Below are 17,187 nucleotides of genomic sequence, written 5' to 3' on the forward strand. Positions count from 1 at the left end.
GGCGCCTTGTATTCAAATCCCAAACGGAGGTTGTTCTTTTGTAAACATTGAATTTCAGTAGATAACCGGGCGATATCACCCCAGTGGCGTGCATGATTATTAGTTCGATTAAACTGTAACTTTGGGAATTAATAGACAGAACGACAACGTGGTAATTTCATAGTTGAAGGATATTACGATTGGTTTTATTTCTTGGTCACATTTCCTGTTGATGTTTTCAGTTTATAAGTATGTAATCCATTAAAAATATTCATATCTCGATAACTACGATACAATCATAAAAAGGGAAACTACTTTGTATAGCTAGTTTACAGACTATGAAAACAAATTCGAATTAACAAGCTTATGAATCCAATTCCTGACCAATAAATCGTTGAAATCAATCATAAATCATTCATCATGTGGTTCAATTGATGAATTTTGGAAGGATTCCAAAGTTTCTCGTGTCTAGTTCATAAGATTTAGCAGACACTACTATAATTTTCATAATGCCGAGATCATGGTCCTTCGATGAGGATATCTGAATGAAAATAGCCACTTTCGAACAGAACGATCGAACATTTCGTGGAAACACTCGAAACGAAAACGAAAAAAACGTTTTATCGTGACAGATCTAATTTTCTCCGAGTTTATGAAGGCGCGTCCCATCCGGATATACGAAAATATCGTCCGAAAACGGCAAATTTAATTAAGCACCGTTTATACGATCCGGTCGAGTCGATAAATGCCAGCCGTAACAATGTGAATAATTCCCGAAATGTCGAAAATTAAAAGACCTGCTCCTGAGGAATGCCAACTCCCTTGAACTTCTTCGAAACGAACCAGTCGGTGACGACGAGGACCGGCTTCTCGCAGCGCACAGCCTCAGCGAGCGGCGGCTGCTGCTAAGATCGAATCTCATTCATTCCTATCGTCCTCGTCTAGCACGTTCAATTAGTTTATAGTTTTACAAGTTGATTACGAGCCGGTGGAATCCCTGGGGCTGGGTACTCGAACCGTCGGATATTTGGCCGACGAGGAAAGCCCCTCGAAGGGGCATCCTTCCATCTACTGCGTCTGGGCATCGCACAGACACCAATGTACTTCATACTGTACTTTATATACCCCATACTTCATTATATATAATCCATACTACATCATATATAATCCATACTTCATCATATATAATCCATACTTCATAATATATAATCCATACTTCATTATATATAATCCATACTTCACTATATATACACTATACTGTACACTATATAACCGAAAATTTGAGTGATTAAATTAATAATTCCTAATTATCTATTGCGTAGGAAGCGTTTTTCCATATTGTCCGCCGATAATACGCTCTGAAAACCATTCCGCAAGACATAAACTCGGCCTAACAACCTGTGAATTAATCAAGACAATGTATTGCTCCGTCTTGATTCCGGACTTCGTCTGTCCGTCATTCGAGAACCATTCCGAGCCAATGGCAATCGTAAAAGTCATTAATCGCGTTTGTAAGCTAGGAAAAGCCGGGTTCGGTACAATGCGGTTTTGACCATAACGGAAGTGTTGCTGTATAAAGAGGATGACCGTGGAATTTCAGCAATTTAAATTCTCTGACAGTTCGCATATTTTCAGCTTTTTTCGTTACTGGGGCAACGAATGTATGGGATTGTGTATTGAAAAGTCGTTGACGTCTGAGAGAATATTCAAGGTTTTTCTGTTACGGGTTTGGACTTTCAATTTATTTTAGTTTTTAAACCTCTACGAATTTATTCTAGTTCTTGCTGAGGGGTTTATTGTGCCATTAAGGTAGTTTATTAATTTTATTGAATATTTTGAAAATCGACAAATTTATGAGTTACAATCATCCCATACTTATACATATAATTCATTCGTTATGCACCATTTAGCTCGCTATTTATCTCAGTTGTGGGCTTAGTCCAAAGTTCATAATTTCTTATATCATACTATCATATCCATCGTTGTATACCTTCATAAACACATCGTCAGGTTGGAACTGTCCAAGTTTCCAGTCTCATCAACATTTTCATCTCCCCGATGCTGCGTAATTTTCCTCTGAGCGCCGGCACATTATTACGTCTGCCCCATTTCGTCTCCAGACGTGCATTTACCAATTTAGACGTTTAAAAATACATCCGACACGCGACAAAATTGAAATCAACGTAGACATCGCGTAAGACAATGTCGCCTTGTTGATGGCTAATGATCGTCCTGGGTATTTCGAAACGTCGCATCTTTTCACGCTCACTTTGATCCTCAGGATCCTACGGTATTTCCGTAACATGAATATGTTAGGAATTTGGACAAGTTTTTCGGTTATTTGGGTTCTTAACAGGCCAAGTCCACGGTCTAACATAGTAAAACACATTTTTTTTGGAAAAATTCGATTTCATTATTCAACATAGTTGCCTTCGAGGGCGATAAAGCGATTATAGCGATCTTCCAACTTTTCGATACCATTTTTGTAGTACGATTTGTCTTTCGCTTCAAAATAGGCCTCAGTTTCAGCGATTACTTCTTCGTTGGTGCTAAATTTCTTTCCAGCGAGCATTTCTTTCCATTCCATTTTGCACACAACTTTCTCATGTACAAATATTCGTGAATTATGTGAAGTACACGTTCAGATGATATCTTCACAATGTCTGCTATCTCGATCAACTTCACTTTATGGTCATTCAAAATTATTTTGTGAACTTTTTTGATTTTTTCGTCGGTGACAGCCTCTTTTGCGCGTTCACTGCGTTCGCCGTCTTTGGTACCCATTTCACCACGTGTAAACTTAGCATACCAATCAATGATGGTTGATTTTCCTGGTGCAGACCCTGGAAACTTCATCAAGCCAAGATTTTGCTTCGACTGTATTTTTTCCCTTCAAAAAACAATATTTTATCATCACACGAAATTCTTTTTTTTCATCTTTTTTCAACTAACAAAAGTAGCTACACTCACAACGCGATATCTCACAAACTAATAGTCGGATAGCTGTCAAATTTTGACACGTAACGTTTGAAGATCGGTACTAACTAAAAATCATATGTGCATCAGACCGGGGACTTCTCAGTTGGCCTAATATGTTCTAAGATTGTTCATTTCGTTCGCAATTTCGTATTTCGATAAGTGGAAACGTCTGAATCTGTTTTATCTTCACATTCCACCCGCGTTTTGCATAATGGCATAGTCGCGCACTGTTTCATTGTCTGAAGTACTGCATCATAATTCTTGTGGAGGACTCCTAGAATGGTTGTTTTATCAGCGGAGAACCCAGCGCTCTATTGACTTCAAGGAATCGTTCTGGAAGCGGCGTCGACGTATTTTAATAACAGAGGGGCGGAGGGACCTTCTGACTTACTTCTCCAACTGTCATTGTCAGGGCATTCTAGACGAATGGTTGTTTTCTCCGTTAGGTTGCAGATGTAGGGTGAGACTAAGAAACGGAGGACTGACTTTCATTGCGATTTTTGTGTGCTGGACTATCCATCATGATTTCTTGACGGCGGTGCTTTTGATGTTTTTTTTTTGGCTTGTTCTATGGCAGACCCTAAAAACAAATAAATTGTTTGAGGAAGGGACTGGCAACTGCAAGCTATTAAAGCGCATTTTATGAAATCGACTAATATTTTTAAATGTTTTATCGACTGTATAGAGATTATTCTCGTAGTTGAATTTTTGCAAGTACTAGCAGACTATACGTGTTCTTATATTGTCTAGTCTTCCTGAGTCTTGCTACATAAATGTGTTCTGTTTGAGGTTGTTCCAGTTTTCATATTGGAATGGCTATAGAAAGTTTCATACAATAAAATACAATAAGATTGGTATTCTGAAAATGCAGTTTTGATAGATAAAATGATAGATGGGTCAGTTGAATTTGTGCAAGTACTAGCAGACTATACGTGTTCTTATAATGTCTAGTCTTCCTGAGTCTTGCTACATAAATGTGTTCTGTTTGAGGTTGTTCCAGTTCTCATATTGGAATGGCTATAGAAAGTTTCATACAATAAAATACAATAAGATTGGTATTCTGAAAATGCAGTTTTGATAGATAAAATGATAGATGGGTCAGTTGAATTTTTGCAAGTACTAGCAGACTATACGTGTTTTTATAACTTATGGTCTTCCTGAGTCTTGCTACATAAAAGTGTTCTGTTTGAGGTTGTTCCAATTCTTATATTGGAATGACTATAGAAAGTTTCATACAATAATGATATTCTAGAGATATGGTTTTGAACATGTAATTTTGCTAGAGCTGTAAAGAAAGATGAAAATTGATCCAAATTTTCGGGAGAATTCCTAGGATGTTGAGAAATATTTTACCTTCAATTAGAAATGATATAAGCGTAAATTTTCGTAATTAGACCTGCCTACTGCGAACATAGAGTAAAAAACATAGATAGAGGGATCATTCGCAATTTTTACATGTCCCCAACATGGTTAGATTACGTTGTCGGATTGTGATAAATTTTTAAATCCACAATTTTACCATATCGTTATGAATGTATATCATATTGAATGAAATATATTTATTTGAGTGATTCCCGATTAAATATGCAAATTTGAATATTTTGAATCCTATATTTTTCCTAATTGTCGAATTTATAATAAGCAGAATATTTATTATTTTCTGTATCTACCTGCTGAAATCCAAGGCTTGGCAAGTTTTGCTCTCCTAATGTTTTCGGTTGTTTCACGTCGTTTGGCTCGCTTGAAGTTTGTTTTCTGATTTTCTGACATATTTAGGTATTCATCTCCATATATTTTGAGTCGATTCAGTATGGGACATGAAAAGTACGTTCTTGTGGAGAAACTCGCGAATTGAGTGAAATATCGTATCACTGATAAGTTTTCATTTCCACGCGCTTCATGCCAAATTTGATAGTTTATGTTGGGTACAAAATGCCTACTAAAAATGACATATGCTCCCTCTATCTATGCTCATTACTCTGAGACTGCACACCACTTTTCCAAAGTTGGTAGTCATGCATACCTAATGAAAACTAAGACTCGGTACTCTGCGTACAGTGCTGCCAGTAGGAAGCACTCAGGCTTGGCATGCATAAATCAATTCGCGTGCCAAATGAGAGATGATCGTCGGAGAACGTCCAACGCCGAAACCCGTCAGGTTATACAGAGGAAAAACCTCGGATGCATTCACCTCTGGCCTTGAATTTCGGCGAGGAGGCCCCCGTGAATCGTTCACCTTCTTTACGTAATTAACATCGGGCCGATGTTCTGAATATTCATTCCATTTATTCTTCGCTGTACAGTTTACGACGCAAAAACGTTAGCAGGGTTTTATGAAGTTATATACACGCCGAGGTTTCCGTCTTTATTTTTAGATGTATCACCGATTTAGGACCGTAGACTTAACAGCCACGCGACTCCTTGGTTGTTAATCTGTTATGTCATAGCGAATGGAAGGTCCTTATTCGGAGAACTGTGGAGTAAGGACTGAAATATGTTCTCGGGGATTTTCCATCGGCTGGAAATTTAGTTTTTCAATTAGGAAGATCGAAATGATAGCTTCTCCTAAAAGTAACTAAAATAAGATCAATAATGGCTGTAATTGAAAAGTGAAAGGCGAATAATTCGATCAGAAATTCATTGATGCGGTTCAAAATCCATGAATTCAGAAGACATATATGCTAGCTTTGGTTATTTTATCAATTACTTTGAGTAGGCTTTCAATAGTTCCTATCAAGTTATTTTTACTGATAATCTCTTTAAAAAACTTCAATTTGATCATGAGAACAGGAATTGAATAGTTTTATGGAACTCACAATTCGGCTTGAAGGTAGACAAAACATCGAAGGAATATTATTACAAAAATTTAGATTTACCAAGAAATTAACAGATATTGTTAATTTCAGTAAACTTGCCTTTTTTTTCCAATATTTCCATTTCACTAACGGAACAAAGCCTAAATTTCTCTATTAAGCTGAGTTTATCCGATCTGCGAAAATGGTGAGAATAGTATATTCTAAAACAAGTTGCAGAATGGGCTGTTATTCCAACACGAATGTGAAATTCGAAAACGAGCGACGAAGGAGCGAGTTTTCCAACGCATGAGTGTTGGAATTGCCTTCTGCAACGAGTATTAGACGATATTTTCTCTATTTCAGTCAAGTTTTGTGAAATATTGTCGAAATTCAATGAAAAATTTAGATTATATATCCTAGTGACTTTTGTATTGTATCTTTGCAGTTGGTGTGACTGATAAGAACATTGTCAGATTACGGAATTTGGATATGAATCGTACGTTTCGAATTTTGAAATAATTTACAATTACGCATTAAATTCGTTAGTTATGTCTGACGAAATCGATTTAAAACCACCTGAACTAAGAGCAATTGCGCATAAGGTTGCATTTCATTTCACAATAATTTGTATATAGTGAAATGATTTGCAACCTAATGCAACCTTCCAATCCTATCAAATTTCAACAAACGTCAGTAATTGTCAGTATAATATAATTATTATACTGACAATTATTGACGTTTGTTGAAATTTGATAGGATGGGAAGTTAGTATAGAAAACCACAAACCGAAAAATATAACTGAAAACGATGCTGTAATGAGTTCATTACTGCACTGTTTTTAGAAATAGAGAAAATCAATTAAGTAGTTTTGTAGATTATGCATAAAGACAGACAATTTTAAAACCAAGTTATTTTTGGTGTTAGTCGCCCACACCAATTTCTTCATGATTGATAAAATGGTAAATCCTCCTTATTATGTTTTGCGACGTGAATCGTCCATTGTTTTTCGAAAACGTCCAAGGTCGTCGATCCACGGAAACGTTTAGGTGTCTTTAAAAGGCTCGCTTCAGAAAGGTCAATTCGGCTACGCAGAATACCGTTGAAACGCCGGGTTCGCGCGTTCAACAATAGTAAATAGGTGAACAGGCTCTCTGCGTAGCGTCGTTTATATTTCAACATAGGAACATTCTCACGGTATATTCCATTTATTTGCCTTTGACGTCCTTCAGAAAGTTGTGCGTTCTGGGATTGTGACCTCGTTTTTCCCTAACGGGAAGTCGAGATAAGCCGATAATGTCGAAATTCGACATGTACGACAAACAGCTGGCGATTTTTCAGGACCCCCGAATAGATCTCCACAAGTTTTATTTGCTCGCTGCTACGCGGAAACTTATTAAGTATACTACTGCTTCCATTTTCTTGATAAGCAAGATAAGGAAACAAGCCGTAAAATCAGATTTTGATTGAATTCTCTTGAAAAAATTCGAGTTCAATGACGACTTCCAATCCAGCCAGTCACCCATCCAGACTCTACCTACAACCAACGCTGCTTAGTTCGAAGATAACATACCCTTTCGATCTAACACACTATCTAATTCTCTTTTACATGGATTAATTGGATTTTTCAATTACTTATTTCGATTGTCAACAATGAAAGAGTTCCGACAAGGATAACACATAACTACGCAAGACTTTCTAATGAGATATGTACGAGCAATAATTATAATCAATCATAATATAGGAAGTTATTTACGGAATATTAGAATATATCAATTCATATATAATTCAGAAAACGAAATCTGGAAATTTCCACAAAGAAACATAGAAGAATACCTGTAGCTGACTTCGGCTCATTGCTATTCAGTGGCCGACTCCGAAGAAGCGACTGTAGAGGCAAAATTACGACTCATTTTCGAGTCCCGATCCTTGGACTCTCTCTCAGTTGTCGTCTCCCATCAAAAGCAGGTTATTTGAAATTCCGAGTCCCTCCGAAGAGTTAAATTGGTATTCTACCCTCTTTTTCGATTCGTCGTTTACGGTTTCGAATCTATTTCGGTGAACCCACTCGGTGCATAGATAAATCTCGACGTATCGCTTTTTAGTCTTGACCTCTCGACTTCTTCACATCGTTACATAAGCTTAATAGGCTTGTGTTTTAATGTCCAATCGGAGTATTGCGTATAAAAATGGAACTGTTTTGATATTCTTGTCTTATCGGCATTACTCGTTAATTAATCAATTAGGGTTATGTGTGTATCTTGTAACGATTGATATCGAATTTGCATTTTAGGCGAGACTACACGGTCTTGACATTGAATGGAGTCGTTTATACGATGGTTTTTTCTCTTTAATCTAATCGCGGGTAATTTAAAATTGCTTCATTTTTCTCTTTAATTGAAGGAAGTCGAAATGCTTATCGCGCGAATTTCAATATGTCAAATCGGCGATAGCGATATTCTGCGCATAAGCGAATCAGCTTCGGCGTCCTACAGAGGCCATTTAAAGATTGTATAATTTTCGGTCTGCATATTTATGCGTGTTAAATACTCGAGACTGTCGCCGTGAAAGGGAATATTGGAATTGTTAATGAAATTCACACTCAAATAATTCCCATTCATTAGCGTCTCATTTGAATGAAAGGATTTTTTCCGGGAAGGATGAAATATATGGCCTGGTCTTTGTTTAGCATATCCGTTTCAAGGTCTTGCCACCAATATTCATAAACTCCGACCAGATAATTCGATAATCTATTGTGACTTATTTTTCTAACATGCCTGAATGATTATTACCGATTTCAACGCCTACTTGAACACGCACAATGTTTAGATAATCCAACAGACTTGAAAATGCTTGAAAATTTATATTTTCACGTTGCTTGGCGGTTTATTAATTTTCTTTTTTTTTGTTGCAGGTAAGAAACTGACCAATGGAGGCACGTTGGTAACTTCATTGGTGAGAAATATATCGAATTTTAATTTCTGCAAGTACTAGCAGACTATACTTGTTTTCATAGCGTATAAGTCTTCCTGAAACTTGCAAGATAAAATTGTTTTGTTTGAGGGTGTTTCAATTCTTTATGTTGGAACAGCTATAGAAAATTTCATACAATAATATTTAAATCAATATCATATAAAAGTCATCTTCAGTTACAATCTTGAACTGTAAGGTAATCTTATATCATAGTGGAGCAAAAAAGCTTTTTCAAATCCATTGAAATGGTTTTAAACGATTTTCTAGAAACAAACTCTCTAGGCCAGGGTTTCTTATTCTTATAGCTCCACGTACTATCAAATCAATGGCGAATCCCTCCAGAAAAAAAGGTAGATATTTTATTTTTATTGGTTAATCTGATGGGTGAGCTTGTTGATTTTTGTGGTGTTCGAGAAACCCTGCTCTGAAATATCGTTTTCCCAACAAAAAATACTTATTCTCAAAACTGCGATAGCTTGGAATCACGGCTTCTCATTCCTGAATTAAAAAAGGATAAAACGATCGAAGCTTTGTGTATCTTCCTAAGCAAAATTGCAAGTCGTCGTGGATTCACAGATGTTAACTTGAACATCTGTCTCGGAACTGAGTTGCTAAATGAAATGAACTCTTAGAGGTTTCTCTGGTATACATACTGATGAAACTGTAGGTTAGTTCGAACAGTAAGTGAAAAGAATGGACTAGCGTTTATACTAACAGAAGATTTTTTGGAGCCCTGCGGTCAGTTTTACCTTCATGTAAGTTGTTAGAAAATTTCTAATTATCATCTTCATCAAAAATATGGCAGATAAGGGTGATCTTCAGGAGTGAAAATTAGGAAATTAAAAGCCACTTCAGTTGAAGGTTCACAATTGTACATTATGTCTTATTACGCTTGATACTTACCACTTATGAAATTCTAAAGACAAAATTCTATTCGGAAATCAGAAAAAATGAATATTTTTTCTGATTTCCGAATAGAATCGCTTGAACGATTTCAAAGTTTATTATTGAAAATAATGAACGAAATTTATTCTTGGATCGCTTTTTTCGTCTACCGAAGTGCGATGACTTGAAAAACGTCAGCTGATTCAGAATTACGTTTCGTAGAGTTTGGAAGGTGATCCAAAACTTGCTTATCTCCCAACAATTCCACTTACCACGATTATATCATCGCTCGGTTCAGACACCTCGCTTGTTAATGAAATTAGGAGCGATCAAACAGCCTACAATCCATCATACCTACTGTGGCCTCCTTGGAGTCACTGATCCTGCCGATTGTCTCACTCCCAAACTATTCCTTCTCATGACTCGCAGTTTGTTGACTTCGACTTTTAGTGAATTCTAGAACGCACTATATTTGTTTGGTACAGTGAACGAGGTAGCCTTGACGTTCTGCCTAAAAAAAATTGATCGGGTTCGTTAACTTTCCATTGCTCCTGCCAATAATACGTGTTTTGGCGTCGTTAGAACGCAATTAGGGGATTCTGCAAGAGGCTTCATCGATTCGGGTCAATCTAGCTAGAAAAAAAAATGATGGTACCTCCGGATCATCATAAACGAATTTCCGTTATTTCCTGAAAACTTTCACTCCAAATAATTTAGGAAAATCCGGTCATTAGAAGGTCATTCCCAAAGAGTAGAATAACCGACACAAAATCGGTCTCATCGTAGGCAGGTATCCCTATGATAATATCCAGATAATACGATAACAGCGGGGTAAAATCATTCCCCACTAATGGATCGCCCTATCTACGAATCTTTGCCTTTAACTGCCTCGGCTGGTTATCACGCTTTGCCAACCGTGAAATGCGCGTCAAGGCAACTGAGACCTTGACGCATATTATTCACCTGTCAAAATATTGCCGTGGAAATCTTGGGCAGATGTTGACACACATTCTTGGGGGTCCCAACAAACCTGTTATGGCAGTATCCGAGATGGGAATTCGACTATTCCAGTCGAATTAATAATGTCTTTAATTATGCGAAAACACCTGCCACAAAGTTAATAAAAGGTTCTATCGACGCACCTTCAGATATTAGGTAACGTTTGCAATAGAGATGATGGTGAATTATAGATCGTAAATGTTAATACAAGCGGAAGACCTGCGATATATTAAAAAATTAATATGGCATCTGATAATTAGAATTGACCTATTTAGTTTTTTTACAGACCTAGTTCCACGACTTGTAACAATAGGGCCGTTTTAGGTTAGTAGTTCATTTGGTCACGGTCAATCGAATTCGATCTCGGCATTGTTTTAGGAATTTTTATTACGGAGTTCGAGAAACTTCCTGGTTCGCTTGTCTATTCTGAAGCGTTCGCAGGAACTATTTCTGTTTTGCTAAATTTAGATCTGCCGTCTCGGTTTCATATTTTCGGTTCATTGCAGAGCATGTTGCCAAATTGGTATGAACTGATCTGTCCAGTTTTACTCCGATAGTATGACTAATATCTAGTGTAGTTTTACACCAGTTTGTTATATCTGAAATCGAATTATTCATTCTCAGATATAAATTACTAAATTTCATTAAATCACAAACTTAACCAGTTACAGAACACATTGAAGTAAAGATTACTTCAGCCCAAAACTTGATAAGAAATTTTTTTCGGCCGTCCCAACTGGGATTCGAACCAGCGCCATATCGAGCTGGCAAAGATTCCTGCCAGTCCAACCACTAGGCTATTACAACCTGCTGATAAATTGCGTATTTCACTGTGTAATAACTTGTTTCGGTAGTTTTTCTATTCGAAAAGTTTTTAGCAGTATCTCATTTGCTGTTGTGTGAAGCCTTTTGATTAGTCGAACTGATATGACCGATTTAAAATTACGACTGTTCGGCTTACATAAGTTTGGATAAAAATAGTTTTTACGGATCAGTAGAGATTTAGCAGGAAGAGAAAATAGAAATACTACTACCTATATGACAAGCACAATTTATTATTACTATTTTACTGTCTCTAGATCGGCGTACCTTGAAACTAAGCATTCTGTAATATTAGAACGCGCGTGTTATTGCCTTGTAGATAATTTCGAGTCTCACGGGAAATGTCAAAGGATAAACGTATTGATATGATAATGAATTTTGGCTGTGGCACAGGTCCCATTTGAATCTCAATGTTCTTTAATCGATTTCAATTCACGTTGACACAGCGTTATATGGGATGGATTTTATTTTATTTCAATTCTTCAGGCGGTTCGGAAACTTATCTGCAGAAATATTCACTTAGTGTTCTCTTCTGAACTTTTTTAAATTCGTACAATTCGACCGAACTTCTTTTCAACTTCAGAACTCTTATCGCCCCAATTGTGAAGATTCAAAATGTTTATAATTTGTACCGTATATTCCAGACACGTGTTAAACTTTTCTTCAATTACGTATTTTCGCACTAAGTTGAGATCATAAAAAAGGTGAATTCTGAATGTCACGGGGTCATGGAGCTTGGGAAAATAGCCTTTAAATTTTGTGACTCATTAATTTGTCTCGTTGGCGCAAGTTTGGGCGAAAAGTCACCTTCACTGTCTCGATTCGAATTGACCAAATGAAAACACAGCACGTCATCTTTTATTGTTGTTTTTCCTACAATTGGACGGACATCCTTTTCAGCTAGACTAAGCTTTAATGATTGTAGGTTTGATGAATCTTCAGCTCGTCTTGTTCTATTCAATGGTATTTAAAAGGAAGTTGATATGAATTTCATGAATTTGATATGAGCAGTTTGAATGTAATTTTTCTTGGTTCAGTGCGCGTCAATTAATTTTTTGCAAGAAGCAATTTGATTCGATATTGGTCTCGAAATATATCTATTACAGGGTTTTTTACATTGACTTGCTCAGACATTTATATTTCAAAATTAAATGCTGTGTTTTCTCGTTATAAACTTCTCGAAAATGCTGTTATCTTTTTTCATTTTTGCAAGCATTCTACAAATAACAGTAAAATGTTTAAACATATAGGTTCATTTTCCAAACGATATTCTTTGGTTCAGAATAAAATTTCCCCGAGTGAAAGCTACATATTGACTGGAATTTTATTGATGAATTCCATATCTGACTGATTGATTCTGAGATAAAACTTTTACAAAATTATGTTTTTGACCTTAGATACGATAGGAATTCACGAAATTTGGTAGGAACAACCGTATAATTATTTCCAACTGATATATACATTTTTATCGATTGGATATTTTTCCAATTATTGATGAAACAAAATTAAGGTTATAACTTCGAATTAATCTTCACCCAAAAAGTCTATTAATAAATTTTATGTATAATTTTAAAGAATTGAAGTTTAAGAGATTACATTATTCCATAGTTTTGGCGAACCTTCTTAGGAAATTAATATATATCTCTTTTCCTTGAATAGACGACAAAAATGGCAATATCAACGTCGCGTGAAGAGACCTTTCAATTCGCGACGTAGATATGACGATGTTTTGTTTACTGTCAAGGTCGTCGATAGAGAATTCGGGGCCCGCCACCCGCCCGCCAGAATTTCGGGGGCGTCCTTGCCGCGCGTCGACTTCAGCGCCGCTCTGAGGCCGGTGACCGACGCCTCGTGCGAAGGTCGCGTCAGGCTTTTCCGTTTCCCCCGACGGTACCTCCGACGGCGGGAAAGAGCCGACCGTGCGCGGTTGCCACGTCGAACAAAAAGTATGATAAATCCGGAAAAATCTTCTGTGGTTGATAAGTGACAGCTGTCACCTGTCAAAATTTTATTGGCGTAATCCATAGAGTAATAAACATAGATAGAGGAAGTACACGCAATTTTTAATGTTTTGATTACGTTGTCGGATTGTGATATATTTTCAAATCCACAATTTTACTATATCATTATGAATGTATATTATATTGAATGAAATATATTTCTTTGAGTGATTCCCGATTAAATATGCAAATTTGAATATTTGGAATCCGATATTTATCCTAATTGTCGAATTTATATTATGCAGAATATTTATTATTTTCTGTATCTACCTACTGAAATCCAAGGTTTGACAACTTTTGCTCTCCAAGTGTCATCGGTTGTTTCACGTCGTTTGGCGCGCTTGAAGTTTGTTTTCTGAATTTCCTATATATTTAGGTATTTATTTCAATATATTTTGAATTAATATGAAACGTTGATTCACTATGGTACATAAGAATAGCGTTCTTTGTGGAGAAACTCGCGAATTGAGTGAAATATCGTATCACTGATATGTTTTCATTTCCGCGCGCTTCATGTCAGATTTGATAGTTCATGTTGGGGACTTACTGGAAATGACGTATGCTTCCTCTATCTATGTTTATTACTCTGAGGGCGTGATCGATGTCTATTTATTTTTTCGAACACTGATTACATTGAGAATTTGCATTTATATTCAATTTTTTGTTTCAGGTGGGTCTACTCCTCCTCGGTGTGAATCAGTTAAGAGCTTCTTAGGTGAGTAAAAATTTTTTGGCATTGAAATTAGAAAACTTCCGACGGCAACTCTGTTAATGACATACGTAAGTCTTAATCGAGATGTGTCATATTTATGTTGTGTTGGCGAAGTGCAGTTTTGTAACCGATAAGAGGTTCGAAGAGTGCTGTTTACAAGTTTGTTTATCAAACAATGGTTATATAATTGATTTAGTGCGTTCGTGCGTAATCGCTTGGGGACAGGTTTATCATTAGTAAATAATGATGGTTGATCGCGTTGGTAATTTTTTCATTCATAACGTCAAATATGTAAGAGAAGGGGGCAATAAAGGTTAATCACCTCCAAAAGTAATATACCGGGCTCGTTGATAGTTTGGCTTCTTAGAATGGACTTAGAATTATTTTATAGTATGCACAGTAGATTGCCCAAAAAAAATTGAAATTGACCCACGAAACATTGGATGTATAATTTGTCAAAATTTCAAATTGTTGTTTTCAAATCATCGTTAAATTACGTTGTCGGATTGTGATATATTTTCAAATCCACAATTTCACCAGTTTGAAGTTTGTTTTCTCAATTTCTGACGTATTTAGATATTTATTTCAATATATTTCGAGTTTATATGAAACGTTGATTCACTATGGGACATAAGAAGTGCGTTCTTTGTGGAGAAACTCGAGATTTGATTGAAATGTATTGATATGTTTTGATTTCCGCGCTTTATGTCAAATTTGATAGTTCATGTTGGGGACAAAATTCGCTCACTGAAAATGACGTATGCTCCTTCTATCTCTGAGGTGCCACCGAACTTGTTCAAATCGAAAGAACTTCCCAAAATTGCAGATATTTTGCAACTACGGAAAGCTCTTTCAAGTGGTGTAAACATGACAAGTTTAGTAGCCTCAGGTACTTTCCGCCAAATACAAACTGTATCTCGAAAAGAAAGCGTTTGCTGGCCCATGTTTACATGACTTTTCCTTCTCAAAATAACCCAGGGAATCTCTCATTATCGTTTGTACCTCTAATTTAGCAACACCGTGTATAACCGAAACTAAATGTCAGTAAAGAATGATAGGGCGCCTTAAAAAGCAATACAACGAATCAAGACATTTAAGATCCTTTGATATTGCCGCCGATTGTCCAATTCGCTGTTTCGCGACCTTATCGACACGCCCTTATATTTCACCAACTCGGCAACTTTGGCGTTATCAGGTCAACGCGACGTGACATAACCTGGAAAAGCGTTTTCTCGGAAACCCCAACGCACGCGTTTCCACCGGGAGCAGCGAGAGTAACCGAACCCGCGATAACTATTTTTAGTGCAAAGTTGAACGTTCCTAGTCGCACCTAATCTTCTTCGCGTAACTCGAACCTTCACTGCCTGAATGAACGAACAACGGCCAAGGGACTATCTCAAACCGCACGCTACACGGCCGAGTGTCATTGCCCTTCTGCAAATATGCGTTTCTTGGCGATGACTATCGGCATTGTAGTCGTGTTGCAATATCAGTTTCTGTCGAGTTAGACGCTCTGCCCCGTGGGCTGGGCGAGCTGGGAATCTTCGGTCCTTCCGCATTCGACATTCCACGAGGTGTCCCACAGCCAATAACCTAGTTCCAGCGGTACCAAAGAGGAGAAGGTGATTCCTGAACGAACAGAGCTTTCTACTGAGTGTCAGACACCAAAAATTTCTTAGACCACGTTAATTTGGCCTAATATTGATATGAAAGCAAATTTTGTCCCCAACATGAACTATCAAATTTGACATGAAGAGCGCGGAATGAAAAGATATCAGTGATACGAGTTTCTCCACAAATAACGCACATACACCATTTACCTGTAGTGACCTCAGCTGAAATTTTCCACTTGCGCTCGATTTTCACAATTCATTCAACAATCATCGAACGTATTTCGTCGCAATTGCCGATTTACATTGAATGACGGCGAAAGTACGGCACGTGGCTTTATTACGGGGTCCTGAATATGCATAAGGACGTGGTCGTCTGGACCCTGTGAATCCGGCTGTTCTTCCCGTTACGCCGGCCTAGCCTACACTTCGCCCTGTTCCATTCATGACTTTTAACACCTACGCAACCTCGATGTTCATTCAAAAACACTGGAGCCGTCAACACCGAAGCTTACCTCATATGATGTGATAAAATTCCCAGAGTGTTCGCATATTGATCGATCGCAGAGGTAGCAAAGCTTTCTATTCGAATTTTTTATACGATATGGGCCAAGAGTATGATTCCAAGAGGGGAAAAATTTCTCCTGGTATCGGCGGTATGTTGACTCGATCAAAAAACGCCAAAACTGTCGGGTTTTTGCCTTTTTTCGTATGGAACGGCCAACAGGCCTCACCAGGTTATATTAATCAACCAATAAAACCAGAATACGTCGTCCAAAAAATGAGAAATGTCGACCTGCTCTGAAGACGGTAAATTCTCGAATTAACTAATTGGAAACCGCTGATCAATCTCCGAGCAGATTGCATCGAATAATTGAAAAATGAAAAACTCGCCGATAAAATGAATTCCGTGGGACACCGTGAAAGTCTCCGCGTTCAACGTTCCCTTATCCCAAATTAAGAAATTTATCAGCGCAAAGACCTTTCTCGTCGAATTCCACCTTCTCGAGAAACTGGCCAGAATTTCGGAAAAAACCGGTTCGCCAATCTCGCGCAAAAAACGCTCGGGGGGCGCATTAAAGATGCATCGCTCCGATAATTAGCCGAAATTAAACGAAAAAACGTGGTATAATGACAGTTCGCATCAGTTTGGTTACGCCCTGCTAAGAAAACAATAATTTTAACGAGGTTCGTACAAAGAAGAAGAAGAACCGGCCGCCGGATGACGATTCTTCGATGATTGACTGATAGGCAGAACTTGTAACGGGAGCGCAAAAATGCCGGCGCGGGCAAAAAGACGCTCGCCCGTTCGGGGAACCTCGAACTGGCAGAGTTAATTGGTGGGCATCGGAATGCGTTCAATTTTTTTTTTTTTGTCCTTTCACAATCGATTTTTTTTTACGGACCGCGTATGGCCGTCGTATAATGTGACATGT

General features: G+C 37.5%; 1 protein-coding gene across 2 annotated transcripts in view; it reads left to right on the top strand.

Moving 5' to 3' along the window:
* Nucleotides 1–17,187, top strand: part of LOC123671995 — an 82,976-nt gene that overhangs the window by 22,119 nt on the left and 43,670 nt on the right. Inside the window, exon 4 of one of the 2 annotated variants that reach the window (XM_045605933.1) lies at nucleotides 14,100–14,144. The exons of the other annotated variant lie outside the window; for it this stretch is intronic. Coding sequence (XP_045461889.1) covers nucleotides 14,100–14,144 — 45 coding nt within the window. The remainder of the gene's footprint in view (nucleotides 1–14,099; nucleotides 14,145–17,187) is intronic. 2 annotated transcript variants of the gene reach the window in all.

Source organism: Harmonia axyridis, chromosome 2, assembly GCF_914767665.1.
Source record: "Harmonia axyridis chromosome 2, icHarAxyr1.1, whole genome shotgun sequence".
NCBI lineage: Eukaryota > Metazoa > Arthropoda > Insecta > Coleoptera > Coccinellidae > Harmonia > Harmonia axyridis.